This window comes from Oncorhynchus clarkii, chromosome 13 (assembly GCF_045791955.1).
Source record: "Oncorhynchus clarkii lewisi isolate Uvic-CL-2024 chromosome 13, UVic_Ocla_1.0, whole genome shotgun sequence".
NCBI lineage: Eukaryota > Metazoa > Chordata > Actinopteri > Salmoniformes > Salmonidae > Oncorhynchus > Oncorhynchus clarkii.
In genome coordinates this window covers 50886289-50911485 of record NC_092159.1, presented here as the reverse complement: position 1 = coordinate 50911485, position 25197 = coordinate 50886289, and the positions used below count along the sequence as shown (strand labels likewise).

The window sequence follows — 25197 nt, the reverse complement described above, 5'->3', positions numbered from 1 at the left end:
AATATCAATAAGGCACCTCTTGGGTTTGTGGTATATAGCTGATATACCACGGCTAAATGCTGTATCCAGGCACTCCACGGTGTGTCGTGCGTAAAGAACAGCATTTAGCCGTGGTATATTCGCCATATAGCCTTCCTCACCTCCCCGGGCCGTATTGTTTAATCATAGCAGTCAAATTAGTTAAATCGTCATCCATTGATGAAAAATTATTTTAATGAGGGCGAATTATAATTTCTCTTGCGATATTTAAATTCCTTTATTAGTCCCTTTAGCTCTCAATAATTTTTATGGCAACCCGAATTGTTCTTCTTACGTCGTTACAAATGATGTCGATATTTCTTCTGAATTTGCTCGATAATGTTACGCAAAAGGTTTTTTGGCCTAAATGTGGCAACTCCCCTTGCTGCAGAAAAAAAACATGTTGGGCTAGTTGTGTGCGGGTTATGAATACCTGGCAACCGTAAAAAGTGTCGTTTATGTAGACGTAGATGGACGTAGATGGTGCGTTTTCTGTTTGCCCAATTTGTGAAGAACATTTGCAATTCACACTCCGACCTGTGAAAGGCAGCAATACGCAACAAAGCGTGTAGTCTGCCAGAAAACTACACGAAGAAGAACAAGAGCAGCCCGTGTAAAAAACATTAACATCCGGCGGCATCATCACCTCTTCGTTTAGCTAGGTAGTTGTGCCTCGTATTTTATAGTTGTTCATTTCACACAGCGACAAAAATGCCAACACTATGTTCAGCATACAACTGCAAAAATCGCGGTCCGAAAGCTGATGTAGGATTTTTTAGGTACGTTTTACCGTCTTGCTCGAGAGACACGTTAACTCTATTAGCCTTGGTATATCAGCTATATACCACATACCCCAGAGGTGCCTTATTGATTTTATAAACTGGTTACCAACGTAATTGAAACAGTAACAATTATTTGGTCATAACTGTGACGCCTACTATGGGGTACGGTAGCTAGCTATGGTATTGTTAGCTGAAGTAAAAGTTATAGCTAGCTAGTACAAATAACGTACGTGTGCAGGAGGAAACCTATGACAAAAAAGCTTAATTAGCTGGATTATATGTTCTGTTGCGATACTGTTCTCTTATAAATCTACATAAATCATTTATGGATTTACTATTCATCATTTGATACTTTTGTGATACCAATTTGCTGGTGTATTAATGTTTCTGGTAACAGTTTCCCCAAAAATGACCCTGAAAGACGCAAGCGATGGATTATTAATATGAAGTGGAAAGACTGGAATCCGCAACACCACCACCGTGTGTGCTCCATTCACTTTGAAGACAAGTACATTTGCCGGATGGACAAACGTCAACGTCTCACGCCAGACGCAGTCCCGACCATTTTTGACTTCCCAGAGAACTTTCAAAAGAAGAAGGTACGCTGAAACCAAAAATGTATCTAGCGAGATACATCCCAAAGTCAGAACTAACTACACAAATAATACGGTTTATGATAACTAGATGTACAATATTGTAAAGTGTGATTTAAATTAAATGTGTTCCTTCTACAGGCATCCATCCACCCACAGAGTAGAAGAGCCAGGGTAAGGTACTGGAAGAGGCTAACTCCGTGGCTGTATTTTGCATCACACATTGCACATTAGTGTCCATCTTGGTATTGCATTTGATGTAACTCAGCTATGTTTTCACTTGGTAAGTGAAGCATTGATATGTAAATTAATAGCCTACACACGGTACGTTTAAAGTACAATCGTCCACGCAGTAATGGTGGTCATTATCTTTGTTTTTGGCATGCAGAGTGATGGGTTGCCAGAGAAGTATACTGCTGCCCATGCTGTTACAGTGGCTGAACCGGTCACAACACCAAGCCCCACCATCACATCAGAGACGAGCAAGCCGGCTAAAGACAATGCTAAGTAAATAACCTTGTGAATTTAAGTGAAAGTTACATTTGCTCTTTTTGGAATGCACAACGTCACTGTAGAGCAGTATGGTTTCTACCTGTGTTCTAGTTCTTGCTTTTTCAATTGTCAACTTCTATTTTGACGGATCAGAGCTCCAGAAAAAGTTACCTCTTCAAGTTGGTATATCCATGTAGATGAAGAAATCCAAATGGCTGAATCCCTCCCAGGTTTCTTCCACAGTGATTACTGTCTACCACACGTGAGTGGCTCTAGGTGGTCTGATTGGACTGTTGCTTTGCCAGATATACAGGGATTATTTACTGGGTTTTAGCATTATGTAGACATTTAATAACATTTCCCTCATATTGATCTTTGCAGAGTATTCGCTGGGGATTCAAAGATGATGTTGCCCCGAAGGTAAGTTGTTTGCTCACTGGAATAACCTGTAGCTTATGCTATATACCAATAGCTTATGCTAAGAATTTGATAAACAATGCACTTTATTTTCAGGTGGCATGTGAGAACATGGAGTTCCAACTTCCACCTCTCAAGCACATAATAGAGGTAATGAAGGATGTGTAAACATTCAGTCTCTAATACAGGGTTAGGGATAGAGCCTCCAGGTTGATCATTGATTCATTGGCCTGTCTTTTTCTAATATGTCTCACTCTGGATCGAAAACCAATAAGAGTGTCATTAAAACAGTACTATACATTGTCTCCCATTCTTACCCAGATCACAGAGGCATGGGAGTGGCTGGGTATGGACATTAGAGGGCCACTGCCCCTAACACCGAACGGACACCAGTACGTTCTGACCTTGACAGACTTCTACTCCAAATGGGTGGAGGCCTTCCCCCTGAGAGGTTGTAGCTCTACTGAGGTAGCGCAGCATGTCGCTGAAGTCATCTCTCACTTTGGCTTCCCTTTTGGAATCCTTGTTCGACTAAAGAGGAAGTTTACCAGTAAGGTGAGGCAAAATATATTTTGTCACATACTTACTGTTACACATACCTTGCAACAATCTTGAGGTTGTTTCATATATGCACTAGCGGTCAATAGGTCCAGAGTGGTTCATTAGACAATCGTATGAGGTGTTTTTACATTTATTCATGTTTTAGATCAACCTTGCCTTAAACAGTCATCTGAAGCTGAGGGGGTTCTCTCTCTTATACCGTCATCGGCAAGTTGGATCACTGGATCTGGCCACACAGACCCTGATCAGCAGGTTTGTGTTTTAGACTCATTCCTTTGGTTGGTTTTTAATTTCATACTCAACTTTGACCATGGTGGCCTTCACCCCAACAGGATGGTGTCTGATCTTGTGAAGGACCATCCAGACAACTGGGATGTCTGCCTCCCTGCAAAGGTGTTCAGCCTGTGTTTCAAGGAGCACCCCAAGACCAAGCAGAGACCTTTCTCTCTGCTGTGCTGCAAAGGACCACAGCCGGTCACCACCCCTAGGGATCTGTCTGTAAGTTTACTCTGTAGTTATAGCTGAACTTTTATCATAATGGATTGAATTTCAATTGAATGGGTGTGTTTCTGCCTGTCCTTTTTATATTTCCTACAGTTCAGTCCTGCAGAGCTCAGAGAGAGTTCCTTTGCAATCCAGTCAAATCAAGAGGGTGGGCATGACACTGATCCGCAAGGTGAGCGCAATCCCTGTACAATACGACATATCTCACACTGTGGTGGTGGTTAAAGGGACACTTCAGGGTTTTGGGAACTTCCCCTGCTTCAGATGAACTGCTGGATATAATGTCTCTGTATGTCTCTGTGTCCAGTATGAAGGAAGTTAGTTAGTATTGGCTCACAAAACTGCCTCTAAGTAAAAAAGGAAATTGTAATGAGATTAAAAACCATAACGATGCTGTTTATAAGGAGTACAAGTAACGAATCAATGTGCAGGGGTACAAGGTAGTTGAGGTAATACAATATCTATTATACAGGTAAACACTCTTGGTAAATAGTATGGTCTACAGCTTATCGTGAGGCATAACTCAGGCGAGCAGAACCTCGAGACTTACTTAATATTAGAGATCGCGCACCAGCTGTTCACTTTCCTAAAGAGGTTTGAGAATAACTTTGTCAACATATCTATTGTTCAAGTGAGTATTTAGTGTGTTAACTGTTCTAAATTGTAATTGTCTTATGTTATGTTACTAGCATAATTGTAATTTGTTGATCATATTGTGTTTATCTGTTATTACAGACATCGTTGGCATTGAATCTGGAAAGGAAACAGCTGGAAAGAGCACTGTTACGAGGGTCTCCTTTTTAAGAAGCAACACAGAGAGTAACAACACTGACGGTAACACATATGGTAACCCGGACAGTTGCACGGAGGGTAACCCAGACGGTAACCCAGACGGTAACCCAGACGGTAACCCAGACGGTAACCCAGACGGTAACCCGGACGGTAGCACGGAGGGTAACCCCGACGATAGCACGGAGGGTAACCCCGACGGTAGCACGGAGGGTAACCCCGACGGTAGCACGGAGGGTAACCCCGACGGTAGCACGGAGGGTAACCCCGACGGTAGCACGGAGGGTAACCCCGACGGTAGCACGGAGGGTAACCCCGACGGTAGCACGGAGGGTAACCCCGACGGTAGCACGGAGGGTAACACCAACAGTGAGCGATCCTCTGAAGAACATCATGCCATGGAAAACTGAATAATTGATTGGATGAGCGCTCTATCGGGGGTGTAGTTTTTATTTTTATCATTTTGATTAGAAACACTTGTCTTATGGTTGTTTGGCTGGTGTACTGGGTCATGATTGTTACACAGGAGGATGATAGGAGTTTATGAACCAACTGGATCAATTCAAAATCAGTCAAAACATAATGCATAGCAGCATAGATGATGGAATAGTGATAAGCTTATCCTAAAAGCAATGTCTTTATTTTTCACTGTAAACTTTATTTTTTTCTTCCAGTAAATGAATCCAAACATGCATTATTGTAGTACATTATTGTAGTATAGACATTTTCACCTTACATTATTGTAGCATATACTGTAGATATTTTTACCTTACCTGATCTTGGAAAAATCCACTTGAATGCTCCTCCAACTGGTAATTAGTAGTAGGAAACGTATCTATCGTCCCTGAGCTCTGACTTCTCCCACATGCTGACCTCTGACGTCACATACTAAGGAAATTACTTCCATAACAGCATTTTCGGCAGTTAAATGCAACAACATTATTTATAAAAAGCAATCTTGTTATTGTTTTTGAACACTTAATTGTTTACAATCATGATAGCTGTACTTTGTTTATGGTTGACGTAGTTTGTTGGCCATTAGCCAATCGGCGAGTTCAAAGCTTGTGAATGTATCTAACTGGGATTTACGAATTCACAACTGGTAAATACTACCTTCCCCAATTGGTTATGAACGCAGGATTATTGAAGGAATGTTTTTTTTATGCCTTGAATAAGAGACTGAACAATCAAAAAAAAAAAAACATTTGTTTATACAAAGATACTTACATTATGAAGCATGCATTTATTATGGGTCCCTTCATTGTAGAGCATGCCGGTGTTGGAGCGTAACAAAATGTACAATTATGAAATATTCTCAAAACGAAGCTTGAGTTTTTACTTCACTGCACGGACAGCTGGGGTGTATTCAGTCCGCCGATTCTGTTGCAAAACGTTTTTTAAACGAAACAGAATTTACCTCCATTTTCCAATAGAATTTACCCGAATATGACCAATAAACTCTTGTTTTGGTACTTAAATGGTAAACATCTCGCCAACTTGTAGTTCTAAAACCCGGTAATGAGTTACCTCTAGTTGGGGAAATAATAGGGGTTTGGAATAACTGCCTAAAATAAGGTCTCAGGAGGTCTTATATATTTTGTAATATGAGATATCAGTCAGTTAACATGACCTTTATGAATTCATAAATGCACAGAAAGTGACGTAAACTGATGAAGATTCTCAGAACAAAACGTTAGATTTCCTAAACCTGCGTTAACCACATACTTTATTATCGGCGTTTATTCAAAACCGCCATTAATTTCCCAATAGGCTTTGGCTAACGAACCATGGCGGAGTTCGCAAAGATGGTTACCCCTTCTGCCTGTGGAGTGAGTTAATGCCTACAAAAATACGCCATTACTAGTTCTCTGAATACCCTCCGCTGTGGTATGGGTATGATCAGAGATATTAGAGAAAGGAGATAGGAATCCTATTGTGCAATGAATGAGGCACGTATAACGACCCACCCAGCAGACTGTTGACCAATTGCGTTGACGTCTTGTTTCGTCACGTTGTTGCTAAAATAATCGTCATGAAATCCCTTCCCAAAGTCAGGGTATGAGTAGAGAAACGTGCATTTTTTTCTCCAAAGAACGCGATGTCACGATTCCAAAGGTATACATTACAGATAGCAAGTGAATTATCGCACATATCGGAAAATATTTGTAATGTTGTACTTCTTGTTGACAAAATGCAAGCTACTGTTGAGTTTTTAGTTAGCGGCCAATTGACTCCCATTCACTCATTGAAGGAGAGCTCTCCTTGTCCAAGAATCGCCCAGAAGGCACCGCGCTGTCCATTGACGTAGCATGGGCAACGTGCACAATAGTCGTTAATACGATTTCAATGGAGTTTCCTAGCTCATAAAAAGTATCTCTGGTGTTATACACCACTGTTGGATGAGAGCGTTTTGTGATTCTCGCAGTGCAGCGTGGGATAGCGGAGGCGCAACCGACCGAGAGAAATGGTGAGTGAGGAAGAGATAAATAATCTATTTTAAATCTGTGTCTTGACATTCTTATGGCATTTTGCTACTATGGTGAAGTAAATGTTGACATGTAGAAACCGTTAATTCCCTCCATTAAGACATATGGTGGGAAACGCTTGATATGGACTCCTTTTGTTTCGCAGCATATTAAGCTAACGGTAACTAGCAAGTCAACAGTAGCTGTTTAACTGCAATCAGCGTTTTGTTTTAGTCTAACTAGACGAGCTAATTATAGCTAAACGTTCACTGCCTGACTTGTTAAAAAGAAAGGAAACTTGCTAATTTATCCTAGACCTGTCTCATTTAGCTAGTTATCTAGCCTTGGTGACACTCGAACATACTTTCCATGTCCATAGAAACTAGGTTACGTTAGCTAGCTAGGTAACGTTAGCTACTGCCCAGATGGCTTGCTATTCGTTTGGTGTCAAGCGTATATTACCACACGTCAGTGAAGCATTGAGTGAATGGGCTAGCTAGCTAACGTTGTCTGGCATCTACTACTGTTGGCTAACTGAACAAGTAATGCAATATTACCTAGCTATTTTTTTGCTGACTAGTTAGCTACACAAACATTCAATTAGCTATTTAATTAGTTAGCAAGCTAACGTTATACATTTGCCAGCTTGGTAACTAGTCATTTGGACATTTTGTGTCCAGCATCGTTATGTAGCTAGCTAACAGTTAGCTAGCTACTAGCTTTGGAAGACAATGTTAACCAGCCAATGTTAATCAACTAGCTATTAACTGGTGGCAAGTTTAGGTAAAATGTGCTCATAGTCAACCGTCATTTTGTCAGTCAAGAAATGTAGCATTTTCCTCTTCAAGTTAAGCCTAGTCTTTTCAAACATGGGTGGAACTGGGATTTACAGTTGGTGGTGCGGTCTATACCAATTTACTTTGCATGATCCCCAACCTTAAATGATGAAACCCTGTTTCTCCCAAATATTGAAGCCCATGATTTAACTGTACTTTACCCACTATTCTCCAACCCTACATGTTGTCGACATTATTGGGTCCGGCCCAGGCTTGAGGCCTTTAATAATTAGAAAGATGGCTCTCTAGCACTTCTAATGATGAACGAGCACATGTGGGGCTGTCACCCGGCTGAAGCCTATGTGGCAGATTTGGCTGCTGTTTGCTCAGTTTTCCCCTCTACTGAGATGGTTTAACATGAAACAGTTACATTGGTTCAAGAAAGGCTTCCACATATACAAATCATAGGCCATTGACTACTAGACAATTCATGAAATGTCAAAGGCAGCAGCAGCACGTTTCACAGTCCTATTCGAGTGTTTCTTATTGTTCACTGGTCAGTTAGCTAGCAAACACAGAGCAACGGCATAGTGGTCCCTGGTACTAAAAGTTTGGGAAACTTATTTTTTATGTCTTAACTCCCTAACTTGCTGTTGTCTTAGGATGTGTTTCTGATGATCCGGCGTCACAAGACGACCATCTTCACTGATGCCAAAGAGTCCACTACGGTCTACGAGCTGAAGCGCATAGTGGAGGGTATCCTAAAGAGGGCACCGGAGGAACAGAGGTTGTACAAGGTATATACAGTGCATACCCCTTGTGGAGGACAATTACAAAGTGGGGGAGTAAGATATGGCCAGGCCAATGAGTCATTTGTTCTATTTGTATATATAAAAAGATTTGTGATGTAGGAACTCCCCAAGTCTAAGAGTAAGTTGATTTTATTAAACCCAAACAATACCCCAAAGTCTGTTCCTCTCTTTTTCTCTCTCCTGCCCTCATTTGTGGTGCGTGTGTATATTGATTAAATGGTTAACTTGATGGTGGTGTTACATATCTACCCTCTGCTCTGACATCTCTCTTGTATTAGGATGACATGTTGCTGGAGGATAGTAAGACTCTTGGAGACTGTGGCTTCACAAATCAGACAGCCAGACCTCAGGCCCCAGGGACTGTTGGATTAGCTTTCCGTCTCGGTGGTGAGTATTAATTTTTATGTTACGTAGTATCTGCCCCGTGTTTCAAAACATTCACTCTGTTTTATTCTGATGTTGAGCTGCAAGATGTCTGTCAGAATGGCTGTGAAATAGTTTGTTTGATTAACAGAAACAAATTACAACTTCCTTGCACCCCTAAGTTTATCCCTCTAATAATGCCTCTTGCTTCCTCTGTTTCCCTTTGATACTCTTCACTCTCTCCTTATCAAACAAATCTCTCCCTCCCTTTCAGATGATGCATTTGAGCAGCTGAGGGTTGAGCCCTTCTCCAGCCCCCCAGAGCTTCCTGATGTCATGAAGCCTCAGGACTCTGGCAGCACAGCCAATGAGCAGGCTGTGCAGTGAAGGAAGCAGGGAGGGGGGGGGGATCTGGGAAGTGGTGCTTTGGATTAGGTAGGCTGGCTTTACAGACTGCTTTAGGGTAACATGCGAGTGTACCGGTGAGATCTTTAACTTTGCAGGAAGAACATGAATTCCCTCTCACACAGAGGGGAGTATTTTCATGTTATTCCTGAACTAGCCTCACGCATGTTTAGATTCACTCACAAGATCCCTCAACAAACATTTCTAATTTGTCAGGCCACTGTCAGTAAGGGGGTTGGGGAAAAATGAAAAGTACCTCCTAATTTAATTCATACTAGGCTTTTGGAGGGTGTAGCCTGTGTTTTGGCTTGGTGGGGATTTGAGAAGGGAGTGGCTATTACATTTTTAGAATGCCCTCTTGCTGATTGCTTTTTTCTTTATTCAATATTACAATTTAGCGTTTTTTTAATTACTCCTTGGTGGTAGTATGTGGAGCAACAAAGGGTTTGTGAGTTTGTTATTAGCTTATCTAGATAACATACGCATGAATGGATCTAAAATAAACACACAAACATGTTGATGCCATGACATAAAATGTATAGCAGAACACATGTACTTGCACACACAGATGGACACACACACACACACACACAGAATTGTGTGAAGATTTACAATCGTCAGTTTTTATTTCAGTGTAAAGGTATTAAGCTTTCCCACTATCTGGTTTTTGTTTGCTTGTTTCTTTACCTTTGAACCTTTGCACTGGAGTTCCTGTGTAATTTTCTCCCCTTGATTCTCTATACAAAACTGTACCAATTTGACCCCCCCCCCCCCCCCCCTCTTTTTTTTGGGCTAAAGTGTAAATGGAAACCTTCAGGGGAAAGAGACAGGAATCACTAATCTTTTGTGATAAACAAGCATGAAGGTACAAATTACTGGTGTTGAATTGAAATAGGTGTAAACTCTCAATTTGATTCATCAACCTGACTTTGGGGTGGTTGTCATGCCCTTTTTTAAGATATGATGGAAATGGTTCACCAACAAGCTCTTTTAAAACAGGACTTTATGAAACAAGCAACACCTGTAATTGTCTTGAGTTGTCATTAAAAAAAAAACATTTTCTTTGTCACCTCCTGTGTGGTATATTGCTAATGGACTCTGTGAAAGATTTTGTGCCATTCACTTTACTTGGTATTTGTCATTGATATGGTGAAATAAAATCAGTTCAGTGAAATTTGAAATTGCCAAGATTGTATGGTAGTGTTATACTACAGCCAGAAAGAGATGAGCTCTTGCACTTGCTTAATCTATTAAACTAGCTACAGCAGGAGAATGTGTTTGTAGCAGGCTGGATGAGAGCCAGTCAAAAATGTGGCTAGCTAATTTATTTAGATAAAGGGTCAGGTAGGTAACTTTATTAATTTACACAATTGAGGATGAAGTGGATTAGCGAGTTAGCTATAACACAATAATATCCTATGTATTAGTTACCTTTAATATTTGTTAATAAATTACCTTGGTAAAATGTTTAATGGCTAGCTAACCTGTAATTTAGTGTGTTGGCTGAGCAAGCATGTCCTTTTGCATCAACTATATTTAAATTAATTAACTAAACATCAGTAAATACGGTATTTAGCATATTTTCGGTGGTCCTCGATCGTTTCGTTGGTCCACTCATCTTTCGTGATAAACAAAGGTACAAATTACTTCAGAGTCAACAATCTGTTGTGGTTATCATTCTCTTAAGATATGATGGAAATAGTTCGCCAACATGCTCTTTTAAAAACAGGACAACCACAAAGTCCTTTTGTTGACATACAAACAACCCATTTGTCAACCCCTGTATGGTATATTGTTATTGCTTTCGTTAATGCACACTATTCTGTGAAATGCTTTTGTGCCATTCACTCTGTCATTCATATGGTGAAATAAAATCCGTTCAGCAGTAAAATTAGGAAATGTTCAGGATTTTATGATAGTGTATTATACTACCGCCAAAAGAGGGTGATGTACTTTTTTACTGTATTACGCTAGCTACAGCAGAATATATTTCCCAGCGCCTGTAGGGATGGGCATTGGCAGTTGAATCCGAATAAAGCAGTTTAATTGAGTATAGTTTTATTTTAATTATTTGGGCTGATACAGCCAAAACAGTAGGTGGCAGCATGCACCTATAGCATTTTTCTTCGTACCCACTGGTGTCAAGTACTTAAGTAAAAAATACTTAAGTGCTACGTAAGTAGTTTTTGGGGGGATATCTGTACTTTACTATTTATATTTTTTGGCAACTTTTACTTTTGCTACATTCCTAAATCAAAATAATGTACTTTTTACTACATACATTTTCCCTGACACCCAAAAGTACTCTACATTTTGATGGGAAACTGGTCCAATTCACACACTTATTATCAAGGGAACATCCTTGGTCATTCCTACTGCCTCTGATCTGGCGGACTCACTAAACACAAATGATTCGTTTGTAAATTGTGTTGGAGTGTGCCCCTGGCTATCTGCCAATAAAAATGGTGCCATCTGGTTTTCTTAATATAAGGAAGTTTCACTTTTAGTCATTTTCTATTAAGATATCTTTACTTTTACTTAAGTATGACAAGTACTTTTCCACCACCACAATAGTTCGTACTGCAATAATATCAAAGACGACACCGTACAGTAGATGGCGGCAATACACCAATAGGTGTAGTCTGCCATAAAACTTTAAAGAAGAAGATTCTATTTTTGTTTTTAGCAGGATGGATGAGAGCTAGCTAGCTAGACAGAACAAATATTCAGCTATCTAATTTATTTGCATCTCAGGTGTCAGGTATCTAATTTAAGCAATCTACACAATTACTGAGGTGGACATAGTGGATTAGCAAACTAGTTCGATATAACGCAATAATAGCCACTTTACTAAATTAGCTAGTTTAGTTACCAGTATCTGTGATAATAAATTACCCTGTATTATACATTTTAGATCGTTAGCTAGCCTGTAATTTAGTGTGTTGGCAGACCAAGTTCTGAACAATCATGGCATTATCCATAAACTATTTAAAGGAGTGAATCAGCTAAACAAATACAATATTAAATACGGTATTCAGGATAACGTTACCGTTTCGGTGGTCCTCTATCAAACATTTTCCACTGCGCTCAGCATCACGCACACGCATGGATAATAATTATGTTGAGTCGGCTGGTCGAGCTGTGCTCGAAATGATGCAGCGTGAATGGGAGCCTCTTTCTCAAGACGAACTGGAGCAACGATTGGACCGAACAGTGGAAGAAATTCTGGAAGCTGACCTCCTAGCAAAGGTTCAGGACCAGCCTGGACCAATCTACCTACAACTGTCTCAGCTGGTGGAAGAACCTCAACAGCAAAACCAAATTCGGTCAACAACAGAACTTACAACACTTTCTCATGTAGAAGAGGAGTCTGAATCTCAACAGTTAACTGATGCTGAGGAAAACGCTGCAGTTCAGGTAGCCTTCAGTAGGCCTACTTTTCTTCATTGTTGTGGCTTGATCTATTTTTCCATCCCCACACTAATGCAGATTTGAGATGACACCATTTGCTGTGCACAGATCTGATTTCTGTTTCTTTTCATCTCTCAGTACATTACAGATCTCCTCCAGAATTCAAACTCAAGATACAATCAGAGCCGTATGGCAGGACGTGCCCGTTTATCCCTGTCCCACACGGTTCTCCTGTCCCTCACCCTCCTCTCCAAGCGCCTCAGCTATCGCTCTGTGTCTACCAGTTTCCACCTGGAAAAAGGAAACATTCATAGGATCTTCTTTTCCTTTTGTGAGCGTGTGAACACACTTGAGGACCAACAAATTAGATGGCCGACTGGTATGTTGACTGCTGTTCAGTGTGGATCAATTCAAAGTGTTATACAAACGTTTTCAGCAGGGACCCCATTTTATCCGCCAGTATTTCTGGGGACCCCATTTTCCCCCCAATCATTTCTTGCCACCCCAAATCAGATGACACAACCTTAAAATCAGTCAATGTAGATTTTTACATCAACAAATAACCTTAAATTAATTGCATTAACTTCAAAATGAAAAGGCATCAATACATTTACTCAAATGTTTTCCAATTATCTTTCACAAAAACGTTTGTATATTGTCCTATACAATTTTTTGGGGGGGCGACCTCACTGCAGCCCCCCCCACCGACGTAGAATATCACTGAATTACAATATCCTGAAATGTTCACCTTCAAACAATTTACACACTATTTACACCATCACCCATGTTTGTTTCTGGTCCTTCTCTCCTCCAGGCATTGAGGCTGTTGAAAACCTCCCCCCCCTCTCCAGCCTGCTGGGGAAAGCCAAGGGCTTGGAAGAGAAGGGCGTCCCCAGGGTCCTGGGAGTCTTGGGGCACACCCGCATCCCCATCCGCCTGCCCATTGGCAAACAGGATGTGGAGAGCATGATGCCAGAGGTAAAGAGGATGAAGGAGGCCCATCCCGACTCCTGGCTGAACCTGGAGCTGGTGTGTAACCATACAGGCAGGTTGATACACTGCAGAATCAGCAAGGGATCAGACCTGGATAGAGCCAGTGCTCTGAGGGACAAACTCAAACAGCTCCCTGAGATGATGCCCCCAGGGACCTGCCTAGTGGCTCGAATTGGATATCCAGCCTCTGCCCAGATATTGACCCCGTACGCAGTGGGTCGTAGCCTCAGGGGAAATCTTTACAACAGGTCCCTGGAAGCCCATTTCTACCTCCTGGACCAGGCTGTGGCTGACCTGAAAGCCAGATTTGAAAGGCTCAGGTATTTGGACATGGGGAACTATGAAAGAGCCAAAGCAGTTGTCCTTACTGCTTGCATACTCCACAATGTATTTCTGGACATGGGGAAAGTGGTCAACGGACAGGTTGAGAGGGAGGCAGGGACACAGGAGGGAGAGGGGGAGTGTGATGAGGAGGGTGTGAGGAGAAGGGAAGCCATCGCAGATTTGCTGTACAAAGAGTTGGATTCTGAAAGTACATAAAGTGATTTATAATTTTTGTGTTTGTATTGAGATAAAATATACAATATAAATTCTGTTAAAAAGGAAGAGTATCACAGCAATATCTTGTATTTTATACATATGTAGGATTATTTGTATCCTATGGCAGATCTATGTACAATATGCCCTGTGTAGCCTTCTTCTCATTCACAGGTATTACAGGGAATTCCTGCAGTGAACTCCTTTGTCAAATGGTGTTATTATAGCATAATAAAAACGTATACAATGACAAATCATGACAACACAAAGTAGCTGAATGGTTGAACGCTTAAGAAACATTTGCATGATGCAGTCTTTCATTCTATGCACAAGCTTCTATATATCACACAAAATCCAAAAGTTTTTAGTTCCATGAGAACTCCTTTCCTCGGGTGTGCTGTACTGCTACTCTGGCAGCTGGAAACTGTTGTTTTGACTGTGAGACAAACTGGAGATTGCACGGGCTAGATTATTGATGGCCTCTATCTTCCTCTCCTCCAGGGCCTTCTGCTGGGCCCACATGTTCATCTTCCTCTCCTGCAGCTCCATGTACAGCTGCAGGACATCCTGGGGGGGCCTGGAAGCAAAGGGGGCAGCTGTCAGGGAGGGTGTCGGAAGGATGGGGGTAAACCGCTTGCTGGCAATAGCCTTGCCCAGCTTGGTCCCATTGAGTTTGGACCTGCGCTGTGCCTCGATCTCCTCTCGACTCTTCCCCAGGACCTCATGCATGGCCTTGAAGAACTCCCAGTGGACACTCTGGGCCCCCAGTCTCTTGGACCTCTCAGCGTTTTTCCTGTATGTGGCCAACATGTTACGCCACTTCAGATCACACTCATAGGCCTTGACTGTGACATCTGTGCTCCCAGCTGCTCTTAGCTTGGCAGTCACTCTCTCAGCCACTGTCTCCCACAGTTTCTTTTTCTTGCACACTGGCTGGTCAAAATCCTGGTCCATTTCGAGGCGGGTTTGGACAAGTTGCCATGTGGCTTGTAAAGTCCATACAAACTCTGGAGAAGGGAAGTTGATAAATGTGTATATATAAAAACAATATGATACAAATACATTTGTTAAATGTTGTTTATTAATTTGTCATGTTTTCCTCGTAGCCCGTGTGTTTACAGAAACTTGCCCTATTGAGAAACTTTGAGAGCCAATTCAATTTATTCTGATAAATATCAGTGATAAACCACAAACTCATCGAGCTCCTCGCAAATAACGATGAATGCAATCTGCTGACAAGTTGCACTGACCTGCTTTCGATTTATCTGGATCCAAACTGGACGCCGTTGGAGTTTCATCTCCTTCAATACTCTCTGTTACAACCGTCTCAATAACATCCATTGTGTTACTCAGTGACAATGAAATTTGTTTGAAGTAGGATATGACAAGCAATTCAAACCAATAATTTAACAACTCTGCTATGGCATGCGATTATTTTTTCCCCCGCATCAACTAAAACGATGAATATAACAACAACCCCATACTTGTTTCCAGCACCTCCCAGTGAGCGGGCAATTGCATCGTAGAGCAATATGGAAAATGTAGTTTTTACAGTTCTAACGAAACAATATGTATTGTGCTTACTTAGCAACCATCACCAGTTGCTATAGATAAGGCTTGAAATGAGGAGTCATTTATGCATGTTTTGGGAGTTGTTATTTTTCATAGAGAAATATTACTTAATTCTGATAGTTGTAAAACAGCTGAGACTACAAGGCCCATGATTAAATAGAACGACCCACCCCTTCACACATCCCTCCCCCCTTTTCGTGGCGCCTCCTGTTTATCGTCCAGCTAAAAGATGGCGTTAGCGGCCAGCTAAAACGATTATTCTTAGTTTGATTGAATTAATTATGTCGGTGGGAATAATTAGTCATTGCAAATACTTTATTACTCTTGAGATGGGACTTAAAAACATAGATTATAGCACTTGTGTTCGCACAATAACGCACCGTGATTGTTTGTTGGGCCTTCTCGCATACAGAGGCCTGTTTTTTTAGGGAGTGGACGAGAGGTTGACAAACTTCAACTCCCAGCAACATTGCTGAGAAGTTGGGTCAAAGGGTAATTTCTTCCACTTGTCATGCCGGTATTTGTAGTATTTTTGTTCTTTTCCAGAAATGTTTTACACATGTTTTTTTATGGATTAAGATGAAAATACACTAGAGGAGATCATTTGTTAACCATGTTTAATACTGTATAACTTTATGATGTAGCTTAAGAAAATTGAAAAGTAAAATGCACAAAAATAATGATCCACATTTCTGCCCCTCAGTCCCCCTGTCATCATCCATGTCATCACTTTCTGTGAAGTGACTTGTTAGTGAGGATAAGCAGAAGAACAGGTGGGTTGGAGACAATTAGTGGCATCATGGCGTCAAAGCCAGTGCCAGGGATCCAGAAACGAGGGACATGGGCAGGCAACCCCAGAGAAGTGTCCTCAGCCTCCCCAGAGACCTCTCTGACCTGGTGCCTGTCACAGCTCTCTAAACCAGAGAGAGCAGCAGCCGAGGACCACAAGCCAGGCACTGCAGGGCTGGACACCAGTGGACACAAACAGCTGGCCAAAAGGGTCAAAGCTGGGCAGTGGCGAGCACTGGTGGCCATCCGCACACAGCACATTAAAGGAGGAAGCAGTGGGATAGCTCGATTCCGAGGCCAGGGTGGACTGCGCACTCTCCTGGACCTGCTAAAGCACCCTGAGTGTTCCAGGAAGACTCTGGACCTGGCTCTCAGCATCCTGGCTAACTGCTGCACTGAGAGACAGACACGAGTTGAGGTGAGACAGAAGGGTGTAGGACAAATCAGGGCTGCTACACATTTACATTGATTGAATATGAATGTTTAGTATGAAAAGTTGGACAGTGGTGACTTACATTATGATATTTCATGTTTTTCTCCCCTCTAAAGGTTAGGAAGCTTGATGGAATCTATATTGTGGGCAAGTGACTATCACAATAAGTTTAAATCATTCATTTCACATGATGGTGAGAATTTCAGAAATGTAAGTTTGCTCTTCCTTTCTTAGTGGGTATTTTGAAGAAGAATGTAGCCATGGAGACGATCCAGAACAGAGCAGCCCGGGCCTTGGGGAACTTGGCCATGGACCCAGAGAGTTCCACACTTATCCACTCTGCCGGTAAGTTAAAAAAAATGTTGTAATGATTTTGTCTGCCTGTGTCTGTCTGTACATCACTTTCTGATTAGTATTTTTGTTTTGTAGTACAGTACCAGTGAAAAGTTTGGAAACGGTTTCTCTTTATTTGTACTATTATCTACATTGTAGAATAAGAGGGAAGACATCAAAACTATGAAATAACACATATGGAATCACGGAGTAACCATAAAAGTGTTAAACAAATCAAAATATATTTTGTATTTTTTATTCTTCAAAGTAGCTGCCTTAATGACAGTTTTGCACCCTCTTGCAATTCTCTCAACCAGCTTCACTTGTCCTGTTGATAAACAAATGATAGTCCCACTAAGCACAAACCAGGTGGGATGGTGTATTGCTGCAGAATGCTGTGGTAGCCATGCTGGTTAAGTGTGCCTTGAATTCTAATTAAATCACTGACCGTGTCACCAGCAAAGCACCCCCACACCACCACCTCCATGCTTCACAGTGGGAACCACACATGCGGATATCATCTGTTCACCTACTTTGTGTCTCACAAAGACATGGCGGTTGGAACCAAAAATCTCACATTTGGACTCATCAGGCCAAAGGACAGTTTTCCACCGGCCTAATATCCATTGCTCGTGTTTCTTTGCCCAAGTCTCATCTTAGTGGTGTCCTTTAGTAGTGGTTTCTTTGCAGCAATTCGACCATGAAGGCCTGATTTCATGCAGTCTCCTCTGAACAGTTAATGTTGAGATGTGTCTTACTTGTACTCTGAAGCATTTATTTCTGAGGCTGGTGATTCTTAATTAACTTATTCTCTGCAGCAGAGGTAACTCTGGATCTTCCTTTCCTGTGGTGGTCCTCATGAGAGCCAGTTTCATCATAGCGCTTGATGGTTTTTGCGACTGCACTTGAATAAACTTTTAAAGTTCTTGAAATTATCCGGATTGACTAACCTTCATGTCTTAAAGTTCTATTAAAGACTGTCATTTCTCTTTGCTTATTTGAGCTGTTCTTGCCATAATATGGATTTTTAATTTTTTTTTTACCAAATAGGGGTATCTTCTGCATACACCACTACTTTGTCACAACACAACTGATTGGCTCAAACACATTAAGAAGGAAAGAAATTCCACAAATAAACTTTAACAACTCACATCTGTTAATTGAAATGCCTTCCAGGTGACTACCTCATGAAGCTGGTTGAGAGAATGCCTTGACAGCTTTGCACACACTTGGCAAAGGGTGGCTATTTTGAAGAATCTCAAAAATAATATATTTGTTTAACACTTTTATGGTTACTACATGATTCCATATGTGTTCTTTCGTAGTTTTGATGTCTTTACTATTATTCTACCATGTCAAAAATAGTAAAAATAAAGAAAAATCCTTGAATGAGTAGGTGTGTCCAAACTTTTGACTGGTACTGTATAAGTTGAACATTAGATTTTGTCCCTGAAAAATAATTGCTTTTCTGTTTTCGACACAGGTGGTGTTCCACTCCTGCTCCTCTGCGTCTCTCTTGCCTCTGCCCCATCCCCTCCCTCTGATGACCCACTGGAAGCCCCTTCCTCTAAACTAGAGTGTGCTCAGTCGGCTGCCCGTGCCCTCCTCTACCTTGCAGACACCCCCTCAAACCGCCTTTTACTGCTCACCCAGGGTAGTCTGACTGCTCTCGCCCCGCTCATTGCTCCAGAGTACCCTCTGGGGCTGAGGAGAGCAGCACTCCGGACCCTCCATGAGCTCACCAGGAGCTGTGGTGTAGAGTGTGCTAGAGAGGTGTCCCGATCTGGGGTTCTAGCTCAGCTAGGTGTCATGGCTTCGGGAGAGGCCGCTAAACCTTTTGAGGAGCTTGCGTTGAAAACCCTGGCCAACATGTGCACTCAAGGCTGCTTACGTCCTCTGGTGGGTTCCCTGGGGGTAATCCAGAAGTTTACGGAGGAGGTCAAGAAGGACGGCCTGAAGTCTGGAGTGTTCCTCAAGGCTCTCTGCTTATGCTGCAAAGAGGCAGTGAACCGGGCCAAAGTGAAGGAGAGTGGCGGTCTGGAGGTGTTGATTGGCTTCCTTGGTGTCCATCGGAGCCACCCCCTCGACCGGTTGGTCATTCTGGCCTGTGTTGACTTTGTCTATGACGAAGCTGCCCTGGAACAGTTACAAGAATTGGGAATAGTCCCCCTGCTAGTTGCTCGGTTAGTGGAGCTGGCTAAAGGTGAGGAGCCATCTGCTGGGAAGATGGATGTGAGCCTCACCTCTACCATGTTTGCTTCAGAGCTGCTGTCTACGTCATGTTTCGACTCATTTGACTTCCCTCCCCCAGAGGGGAACAGGAAAGAGGAGATGGGGAAGGAGCATGTCCTTGGGTCATCCAGCTTTCTTAGCCTGAGGTGAGTGAACAGACTCACCTTTGCCCCCCTCTGAGTTTGTGCACCTGTGATTTATTTGAGTTTTGTAAAAATGGATATCTGACCTGTCCTATTGCTTCTCCTCCAGGTCCTGGTTGGTGTCTGAAGGTTTGATCTCCTCTGAGGGGGATCTTCTTGACTCTCCTGGAGGCACAGAGGGAGATTGGGGGAGTCTTCATATCCCTTCTTCTTCTCCCCAAACCTCTTCCACTGACTGTCATTCCCCTTTAAAATGCTTATCTCCTACCCGCTCACTACCTTCCTCCACTCCCTTATCCGCACCCAAATCTCTGAGTCAATCCACCCCCTCTACCTCAATGAGTTCTCCAGTTCAGGTCCACATGTCATCTCCCTCAAAAACCGCTGATCTGTCTCCCTGTGTCCCTCTGCCCTCCTCTACCTCCACCCCCCAAGCCCAGCCCGGCTCTTCTACCTCCACCCCCCAAGCCCAGCCTGGCTCCTCTACCTCTGCTCTCCCTTCCTCAACTATCCCACCCCTCACTTCCGTCTCCCCATCCAAGTTCTCCTCCCCTCCACGGAAAAGGCCACGTGTCCCCTCAACCACCCGCTCCAGTGTGGTGCCCCTCGACACCCCTCCCACAGTGTCCCGACCCCAGGCCTATCACCACCCTTACCACCCTGAGCCTTGGGCCCCAGAGTCTCCCATCCTGCTGCTGCTCTCACGCTTTTCTCACGCCACGGACCCCAGCGCTGCTCTGGTCAACTCAGGCATCATCTCTGGCCTACTGTTCTACCTCAGCCAGCATCAGGACCCCAGCGGCAGGTGCTTCCGCATGCTGTGCCGGCTGAGCTGCAACCCCAACTGTCTGCAGGCGCTGGTCAGGACTGGCTCAGTGGCTCTGATCCGCCATCACCTGGTCCAGAGAGGGAGTGACCCTGAGAGTTGGGGAGCTGGAGAAAGGCAGACTGATAGGGTCAAGGCCAAAGTGAAACAGCTTGGTAAGTTTAATTGATGTACTTGGTCATAAAGTTTGGTTTTTAGTTTTATGTAATAGTACTGCTGTAAATTTTGGGGTATAATTTCTTGTGCATTTGTGTTTAGGTCTTGCTCTGCTTAGTAATCTACGTGTTCAGTGTGAGTCTGGATTTGGTTCTGGAGTCCTGAGCCATGTGATTCTGTCAGGCTCAGAGTCAGACAAGCTGAACTGTGCTCTGTCTCTACCACTAGTAAATGGGTAAGCCAAATTGTCTTGTGTGAAATGGCACTGGTGGAATGTTAAGAAATACCAACTGTAATCTGACATCAATTTGTGTTCCCTAACAGTAACAAGGTTCTCTTGAAGAAACTTCTTCTAGACAACGGTGGTCTACTCTTGGCTCTGGAGCCCCTTGGATGTAATGAGGACGAGGAAGAGGAAGACCATCACACCAGTGAATGCCGACGACTCCTCTCAGATTGTCTCAACTCACCGCAACATGTCTCCGCCCCCCAGCTCCACTCTCTATATTTCTCCCTGCTGATTGGATGCCTCTCTAGTCTGATGGGTTGCCCCAAAACAGTACTGGCTAAAAGAAGGTGCAGGGTACTCAGTCCTATCAAACCCCTGTCAGTCTCACAAACCGGTGAAGCTTCACCCCCTCCCTTAAAAAAGCCTCGTCTGGTCAATATCTGTGCTTACAATGACTCAACCTTTGACCTCCTCTTCCTGCTGGACGATGGGAGCCAGGTGTCAGCCAATAGGGAAGCAGTGGCTGGGGCCGAGGGAACCGAGGTGGTGGGGTCAGAGTACTTCAGGGCCCTGTTGAGGGGGAGCTTTGGAGAGGCTCAAGGGAGAACTGGGGAGGCCATCCCCATCAGGGATGTGAGCCAAGGCATGCTGCTACCTGTACTGCACTATCTGCATGGCTGTCGCCTGAACAAGGACGGAGAGACTGCAGAGGAACAGGGGGATGAGACGGAGAGAGAAGGCAGAGGAGAGTGTCAGATTTTGGGATCCTTGGCCTCTGAGGGGCTGGGTGTCTGGAGAGACGGGGCAGAAGAACCCTCACCAGAGGCACAGAGCTTCCAGAAGACCCCCCTAGCTGAGACAATGATGGGGGCCTGTAGGTTTTTGGTGACAGAGTTGCAGAGGGAGGTGGAGGATCTGTGTGTGTCTTTGCTGTCCTGCTCTGCCAAGAATGCTGGTCGAATTGCAGACGTTGGCAAAAAGCCTCCATCTAACATGGACCAATATGGATCAGAGGGAGAGTCTGCTGACGAGAGCCTGGCAAACCGCACATCTGGACTAGAGTTGAGTGGTTCTGAGGCCCAGACAGACTCCTTGGCCCCCACAGTGACAGCAGGCCAGGCTGAGTCACTACATGGCTCTGGACTCCAACCCTGTCAGCAGACAGAGGGTAGACGGCACTCTGCCCCTGGACCAGGCCAGAAGGGCATTAGTGCACCAAAGACAACCTCAGGACTGGAGACTTGTGTCAATCCGCTGAAATCAAGTTCTGCCTCAAAGTGCTGCAAAAGACGTTCTAAACTGCGGAGTGTTTCAAACACACAGAAGGTTGTGGATTCTGTACAGGACTCTAAAGGTGGTCCTGGTAGATGGACCCTCCTACCACAGGTGTATTGGTTTTCCCAACGGTACAGCTATCCTGGACTGGGCAGGGCCTGCCTGTCTCTACTGCTGGGCTCTCAGGGCTTCTCCCAGCCCCGCCCTTCTTCCCTGGCTGCAGACTGCCTGCGCAGACTGGCCAGAGAGGCAGACTGTACAGAGACTCTGAAACGTGACCTAGTGAGTCTGGCCACCATGGCCCTGAGCTGAGAGGGGGAGGGCTAGGAGGAAAGAGGGGTGTTGGGTGGGGATGAGGAGAGGAGAAATAGAGGATCAAATTGATTATTAGGGATGGTATGAGATCATGTGATTGTCTCTCCAATGACACTGAAGTTAACGTTTGTCATTGTGAGAAGTCTTCACAACATGATTAGCCTTCCTTCCTTGTGAATATCTGTCTTTGTCTCACAACAAATAACCTTTATATTCCAATATTGGTGTTTACAAAGTAATTGAAGTTTGAATGATTTTCTTCAGAATATTACATTTATATTTAAAGGAGTCATGCTGCCATTTAAAGGGATGGGTTCTCAGACAGTGAATCACGAGGAAAATAATTATCTCATGGTGCACTGTAAATTAAGTTGTATTATAATGAAAACATTAGCATAATGTAATATGCTAAATACTTTTGTTGCATGTGTTAACTTTTTTTTATATTTTCAGTTTGATTTTGAAATATACACAGCTGTCCTGTAAATGTCCTGTATTGACTTGGATGACTCTAATAATCAGGTGGGACTGGGTGCCATGTTGTATATGCTGTAAATAAAGTGAACTTTAGGAGTAGCTGCAAGGTGACGATAACAGAGATCAGCTTTCACTTGCCTCATGTGAATCCACGCTCCTCAATAAATCTGTTTGGATGTCTTTCTCTTTTGTCCTGTCTTAAAAGGCATACTGTATCTAAAGGACAAGACAGATCAACACGAATGTTGGCTATGCGCAGTAGATCACCTGCTCGGTGCTCAGACGAACAGTGGTGATTCAACATGTAGAATTGTCGGGAAATGAACAGGAAATGACAGCCAATGTTCTGTGGTTAGAGGTAAGAGCAAGGCCACACCCACTACGCACAGCCATCGTCTGTGTTGGTCTGTCTTGTCCTCAATGTATGTTTGGCGTTCAGAACTGGAGTATATGTATGGTTACATACTAGTTCCATTCATCTTACACATAATATCAGACAGTTGGAGGTAAACAAATGAGAAGCCACTGTGTGTGTGTGATACAGTAAAAGTAGTATATTTTTTATTTCTATCTGACTGGGAGCACCACAGTCAGTAGTGTTGCTAATTGGCCCCTTGGTCAGTAGCATAATGCCAGGTTCATTAGAGCTATTCAGCACGTAGTAATCAGGGAAGGTGGATGATCAGCATAGCGTTAGAAGGTTTCCTTAGTGGCGGGGGCCCTCATAACCCTCAGGAAGAGCATTTTCATGAGGGTTGTGGAAGAGAGAGTGGTTGCCATCACCCCAGGGCCATTTCTGAAAGAGAAAGTTGTTTTCGTCATTCAGGATAGATTGGATAAAACTAGACCTATGTTCAGAAATACATCCCACTACTACTACCAATCCTAACATGTAGATGATGAACTATGAGTGAAGTTAGTCTGTTGGTTATCAGAGTGCCTCCTGTATCACCTTGGTGCGGATGCGAAGGTGTGAGTAGGCCACAAACTCAGGGGGTTCATGGGAGTGCTGTTGCATCTTCATGTAGGCGTTGGCGATGCAGACGGCCACACCAGGTAGGGCCAACACAAACGACAGGATCTTCCAGGTCCTAGCTGTGGAGGTCAAACCATTTCCGCTAGATCAGACTCAACAGTTCTGTGTGACCCTGAGTTATCAAGGCTTGGGTACATCACAACACCAGCATAACTAAGTAACAGAGCAGCTCCAAAACACTGATGATCCAGTTCAGATTTCAGTGACTCAGCCTTGGTTCCTTGTCTCAGGCTCTGACATGCAGGACAGAAGCGCCTCAATTACAATATGATACATTTGTAAGTCACCTGACAGGCCTAAATACAGCAGAGCACAAACATTTAATGAATGTAAGAGGAAGACTGCCAACTTTCCACAAACCTCTGTTAATATTAAACCCAGAAGCCCAACTCAACACAAAATGTGCAGGCAGTAGAGCAGAGAGAGAATATAACACAATATGAGAAGAGTTAAGTACATTACACACACCTGATCCTCCCTCATGGCCTGCGTGTGATGCAGCAGATAATACCCTGCGGGCCGCCATCGATGCAGGAGACGCCATTCCTGTGGAGTGCAGACAGACAACTCTTAAACCAATGGACAGAGGATAGAACTGGAAATTAGTTTCTATGTTTGTGTAGACAGAGAGGCAGTAGGCTATGTTCAGATGAGTAGATTTATTCCTTTTAGAAAAGTGCTATTATATTTAAAGGTAATTTATTACACCCTATAGACAAGATGAAATCATCCAGGTCTAGGCCCACACGTTATCCATGTTAAAGGTTTGTATTGTGGCTCCTCTACCCCAGCAACAGTAAGTAGGTCAAGCTGAAGATCTCAATAAACCTTCATAGATAAGATACCCCATTAAAATGGCTCACAATACATGTTAACTGACAGTAAATGTCTAACCTAGTCATTTTCAAATGAAGTCAAATACATTTTATAAATATTGGGTTTTAAATACCTAAATTAAAAGTTAAGTTTAAAAACAGACAGAAGCCATGCCATAGGCCTGTTGATATTACTGGTGATCTGAAATGGGAAACACTTGGGAAGCAAAAATTAAACAAATACCATAACATCTGTAAAACCTTTCTGTTCTTTATCCAAAAAGTTTAACTCACCTTTAATTTTGTTGGTCAGTCTTTTGTCCCTTTCTCTTTCTGCACCTTTGTGTCTGTTTGTCCTTCAGCCTGTCCTGGACTGAACAGAACTGTGAGACTCCTCCCCGTTGCAACCTGTCTGTCTGCCAAGAAATATCAAGTTTATATTTGGTCAAGTGCAAAAGGCAGGCTGGAAGATCTGTGATAGAGAGGAAGAAGGAATGGGATGGGTGTTTGACATTGTCTGTTGTGTTTTTGTTTTTGATTGGTGTTTTTAAATCACTGGTGAAGGATTTTGTTTTTAATTTGCTGTTTTATACTCTTGTGAATTCAATGGTTTTTACTAGATTACTTGTACTTTTTCATGTTGTCTGT

The 25197-nt window shown here is 43.1% G+C and overlaps 6 protein-coding genes across 8 annotated transcripts; 4 read left to right on the top strand and 2 right to left on the bottom strand.

Annotated features, from left to right (window-relative positions):
• Positions 1 to 618: 618 nt before the first annotated feature.
• Positions 619 to 5478, top strand: LOC139365008 (uncharacterized). 2 transcript variants are annotated; one of them, XM_071102312.1, is made up of 13 exons: positions 625 to 797; positions 1198 to 1399; positions 1535 to 1567; positions 1782 to 1900; positions 2039 to 2147; positions 2267 to 2305; positions 2399 to 2452; positions 2624 to 2857; positions 3009 to 3115; positions 3196 to 3361; positions 3461 to 3539; positions 4103 to 4285; positions 4338 to 5352. In XM_071102312.1, the coding sequence occupies exons 1-13, from the start codon at positions 730 to 732 to the stop codon at positions 4568 to 4570; spliced, it is 1626 nt and encodes a 541-aa protein (XP_070958413.1). In that variant the 5' UTR covers positions 625 to 729; the 3' UTR covers positions 4571 to 5352. The 2 variants fall into 2 exon arrangements, with proteins under 2 accessions (XP_070958412.1, XP_070958413.1); XM_071102311.1 differs by having other exon boundaries at positions 619 to 797; positions 4103 to 5478.
• A 931-nt stretch (positions 5479 to 6409) lies between these two features.
• On the top strand, positions 6410 to 10161 carry LOC139365007 (elongin-B). Its single transcript, XM_071102310.1, has 4 exons — positions 6410 to 6623; positions 8060 to 8194; positions 8488 to 8596; positions 8847 to 10161. Exons 1-4 carry the CDS (start codon positions 6621 to 6623, stop codon positions 8957 to 8959), a joined length of 360 nt encoding a protein of 119 aa, XP_070958411.1. The 5' UTR covers positions 6410 to 6620; the 3' UTR covers positions 8960 to 10161.
• Positions 10162 to 11579: 1418 nt separating this feature from the next.
• On the top strand, positions 11580 to 14977 carry LOC139365005 (putative nuclease HARBI1). Its single transcript, XM_071102308.1, has 3 exons — positions 11580 to 12394; positions 12527 to 12767; positions 13203 to 14977. Exons 1-3 carry the CDS (start codon positions 12083 to 12085, stop codon positions 13919 to 13921), a joined length of 1272 nt encoding a protein of 423 aa, XP_070958409.1. The 5' UTR covers positions 11580 to 12082; the 3' UTR covers positions 13922 to 14977.
• LOC139365006 (uncharacterized) lies at positions 13919 to 15408 on the bottom strand. The gene is made up of 2 exons (XM_071102309.1): positions 15169 to 15408; positions 13919 to 14925 (listed from the first exon to the last, which is right to left on the bottom strand). The coding sequence occupies exons 1-2, from the start codon at positions 15257 to 15259 to the stop codon at positions 14324 to 14326; spliced, it is 693 nt and encodes a 230-aa protein (XP_070958410.1). The 5' UTR covers positions 15260 to 15408; the 3' UTR covers positions 13919 to 14323.
• A 396-nt stretch (positions 15409 to 15804) lies between these two features.
• LOC139365003 (armadillo repeat-containing protein 5-like) lies at positions 15805 to 22220 on the top strand. Of its 2 annotated transcripts, XM_071102304.1 has the most exons (8): positions 15805 to 15982; positions 16194 to 16697; positions 16829 to 16859; positions 16947 to 17057; positions 18529 to 19423; positions 19530 to 20401; positions 20505 to 20637; positions 20727 to 22220. In XM_071102304.1, the coding sequence occupies exons 2-8, from the start codon at positions 16290 to 16292 to the stop codon at positions 22216 to 22218; spliced, it is 3942 nt and encodes a 1313-aa protein (XP_070958405.1). In that variant the 5' UTR covers positions 15805 to 15982; positions 16194 to 16289; the 3' UTR covers positions 22219 to 22220. The 2 variants fall into 2 exon arrangements, with proteins under 2 accessions (XP_070958405.1, XP_070958404.1); XM_071102303.1 differs by lacking the exons at positions 15805 to 15982; positions 16194 to 16697 and having other exon boundaries at positions 16844 to 17057; positions 19530 to 19841; positions 19875 to 20401.
• A 1008-nt stretch (positions 22221 to 23228) lies between these two features.
• LOC139365004 (cytochrome c oxidase subunit 6A, mitochondrial) lies at positions 23229 to 24959 on the bottom strand. The gene is made up of 4 exons (XM_071102305.1): positions 24844 to 24959; positions 24203 to 24280; positions 23651 to 23793; positions 23229 to 23494 (listed from the first exon to the last, which is right to left on the bottom strand). Exons 2-4 carry the CDS (start codon positions 24276 to 24278, stop codon positions 23405 to 23407), a joined length of 309 nt encoding a protein of 102 aa, XP_070958406.1. The 5' UTR covers positions 24279 to 24280; positions 24844 to 24959; the 3' UTR covers positions 23229 to 23404.
• Between the last annotated feature and the right edge of the window lie 238 nt (positions 24960 to 25197).

Coding starts and splice junctions, on each gene's coding strand:
- LOC139365008 (XM_071102311.1), top strand. CDS start 730: ATGCCAACACTATGTTCAGCATACAACTGCAAAAATCGCGGTCCGAAA. Junction 2,148..2,266: donor GTGATTACTGTCTACCACAC/GTGAGTGGCTCT, acceptor TGATCTTTGCAG/AGTATTCGCTGGGGATTCAA. Junction 3,362..3,460: donor CCACCCCTAGGGATCTGTCT/GTAAGTTTACTC, acceptor TATTTCCTACAG/TTCAGTCCTGCAGAGCTCAG.
- LOC139365007 (XM_071102310.1), top strand. Junction 8,195..8,487: donor AGGAACAGAGGTTGTACAAG/GTATATACAGTG, acceptor CTCTTGTATTAG/GATGACATGTTGCTGGAGGA. Junction 8,597..8,846: donor ATTAGCTTTCCGTCTCGGTG/GTGAGTATTAAT, acceptor CCTCCCTTTCAG/ATGATGCATTTGAGCAGCTG.
- LOC139365005 (XM_071102308.1), top strand. CDS start 12,083: ATGGATAATAATTATGTTGAGTCGGCTGGTCGAGCTGTGCTCGAAATG. Junction 12,395..12,526: donor AGGAAAACGCTGCAGTTCAG/GTAGCCTTCAGT, acceptor TTCATCTCTCAG/TACATTACAGATCTCCTCCA. Junction 12,768..13,202: donor ACAAATTAGATGGCCGACTG/GTATGTTGACTG, acceptor TCTCTCCTCCAG/GCATTGAGGCTGTTGAAAAC.
- LOC139365006 (XM_071102309.1), bottom strand. CDS start 15,259: ATGGATGTTATTGAGACGGTTGTAACAGAGAGTATTGAAGGAGATGAA. Junction 14,926..15,168: donor TCCAGATAAATCGAAAGCAG/GTCAGTGCAACT, acceptor TCCCTTCTCCAG/AGTTTGTATGGACTTTACAA.
- LOC139365003 (XM_071102304.1), top strand. CDS start 16,290: ATGGCGTCAAAGCCAGTGCCAGGGATCCAGAAACGAGGGACATGGGCA. Junction 16,860..16,946: donor TGATGGAATCTATATTGTGG/GCAAGTGACTAT, acceptor TTCCTTTCTTAG/TGGGTATTTTGAAGAAGAAT. Junction 20,638..20,726: donor TCTCTACCACTAGTAAATGG/GTAAGCCAAATT, acceptor GTTCCCTAACAG/TAACAAGGTTCTCTTGAAGA.
- LOC139365004 (XM_071102305.1), bottom strand. CDS start 24,278: ATGGCGTCTCCTGCATCGATGGCGGCCCGCAGGGTATTATCTGCTGCA. Junction 23,794..24,202: donor AGGCCATGAGGGAGGATCAG/GTGTGTGTAATG, acceptor TGACCTCCACAG/CTAGGACCTGGAAGATCCTG. Junction 23,495..23,650: donor ACCTTCGCATCCGCACCAAG/GTGATACAGGAG, acceptor TTTCTCTTTCAG/AAATGGCCCTGGGGTGATGG.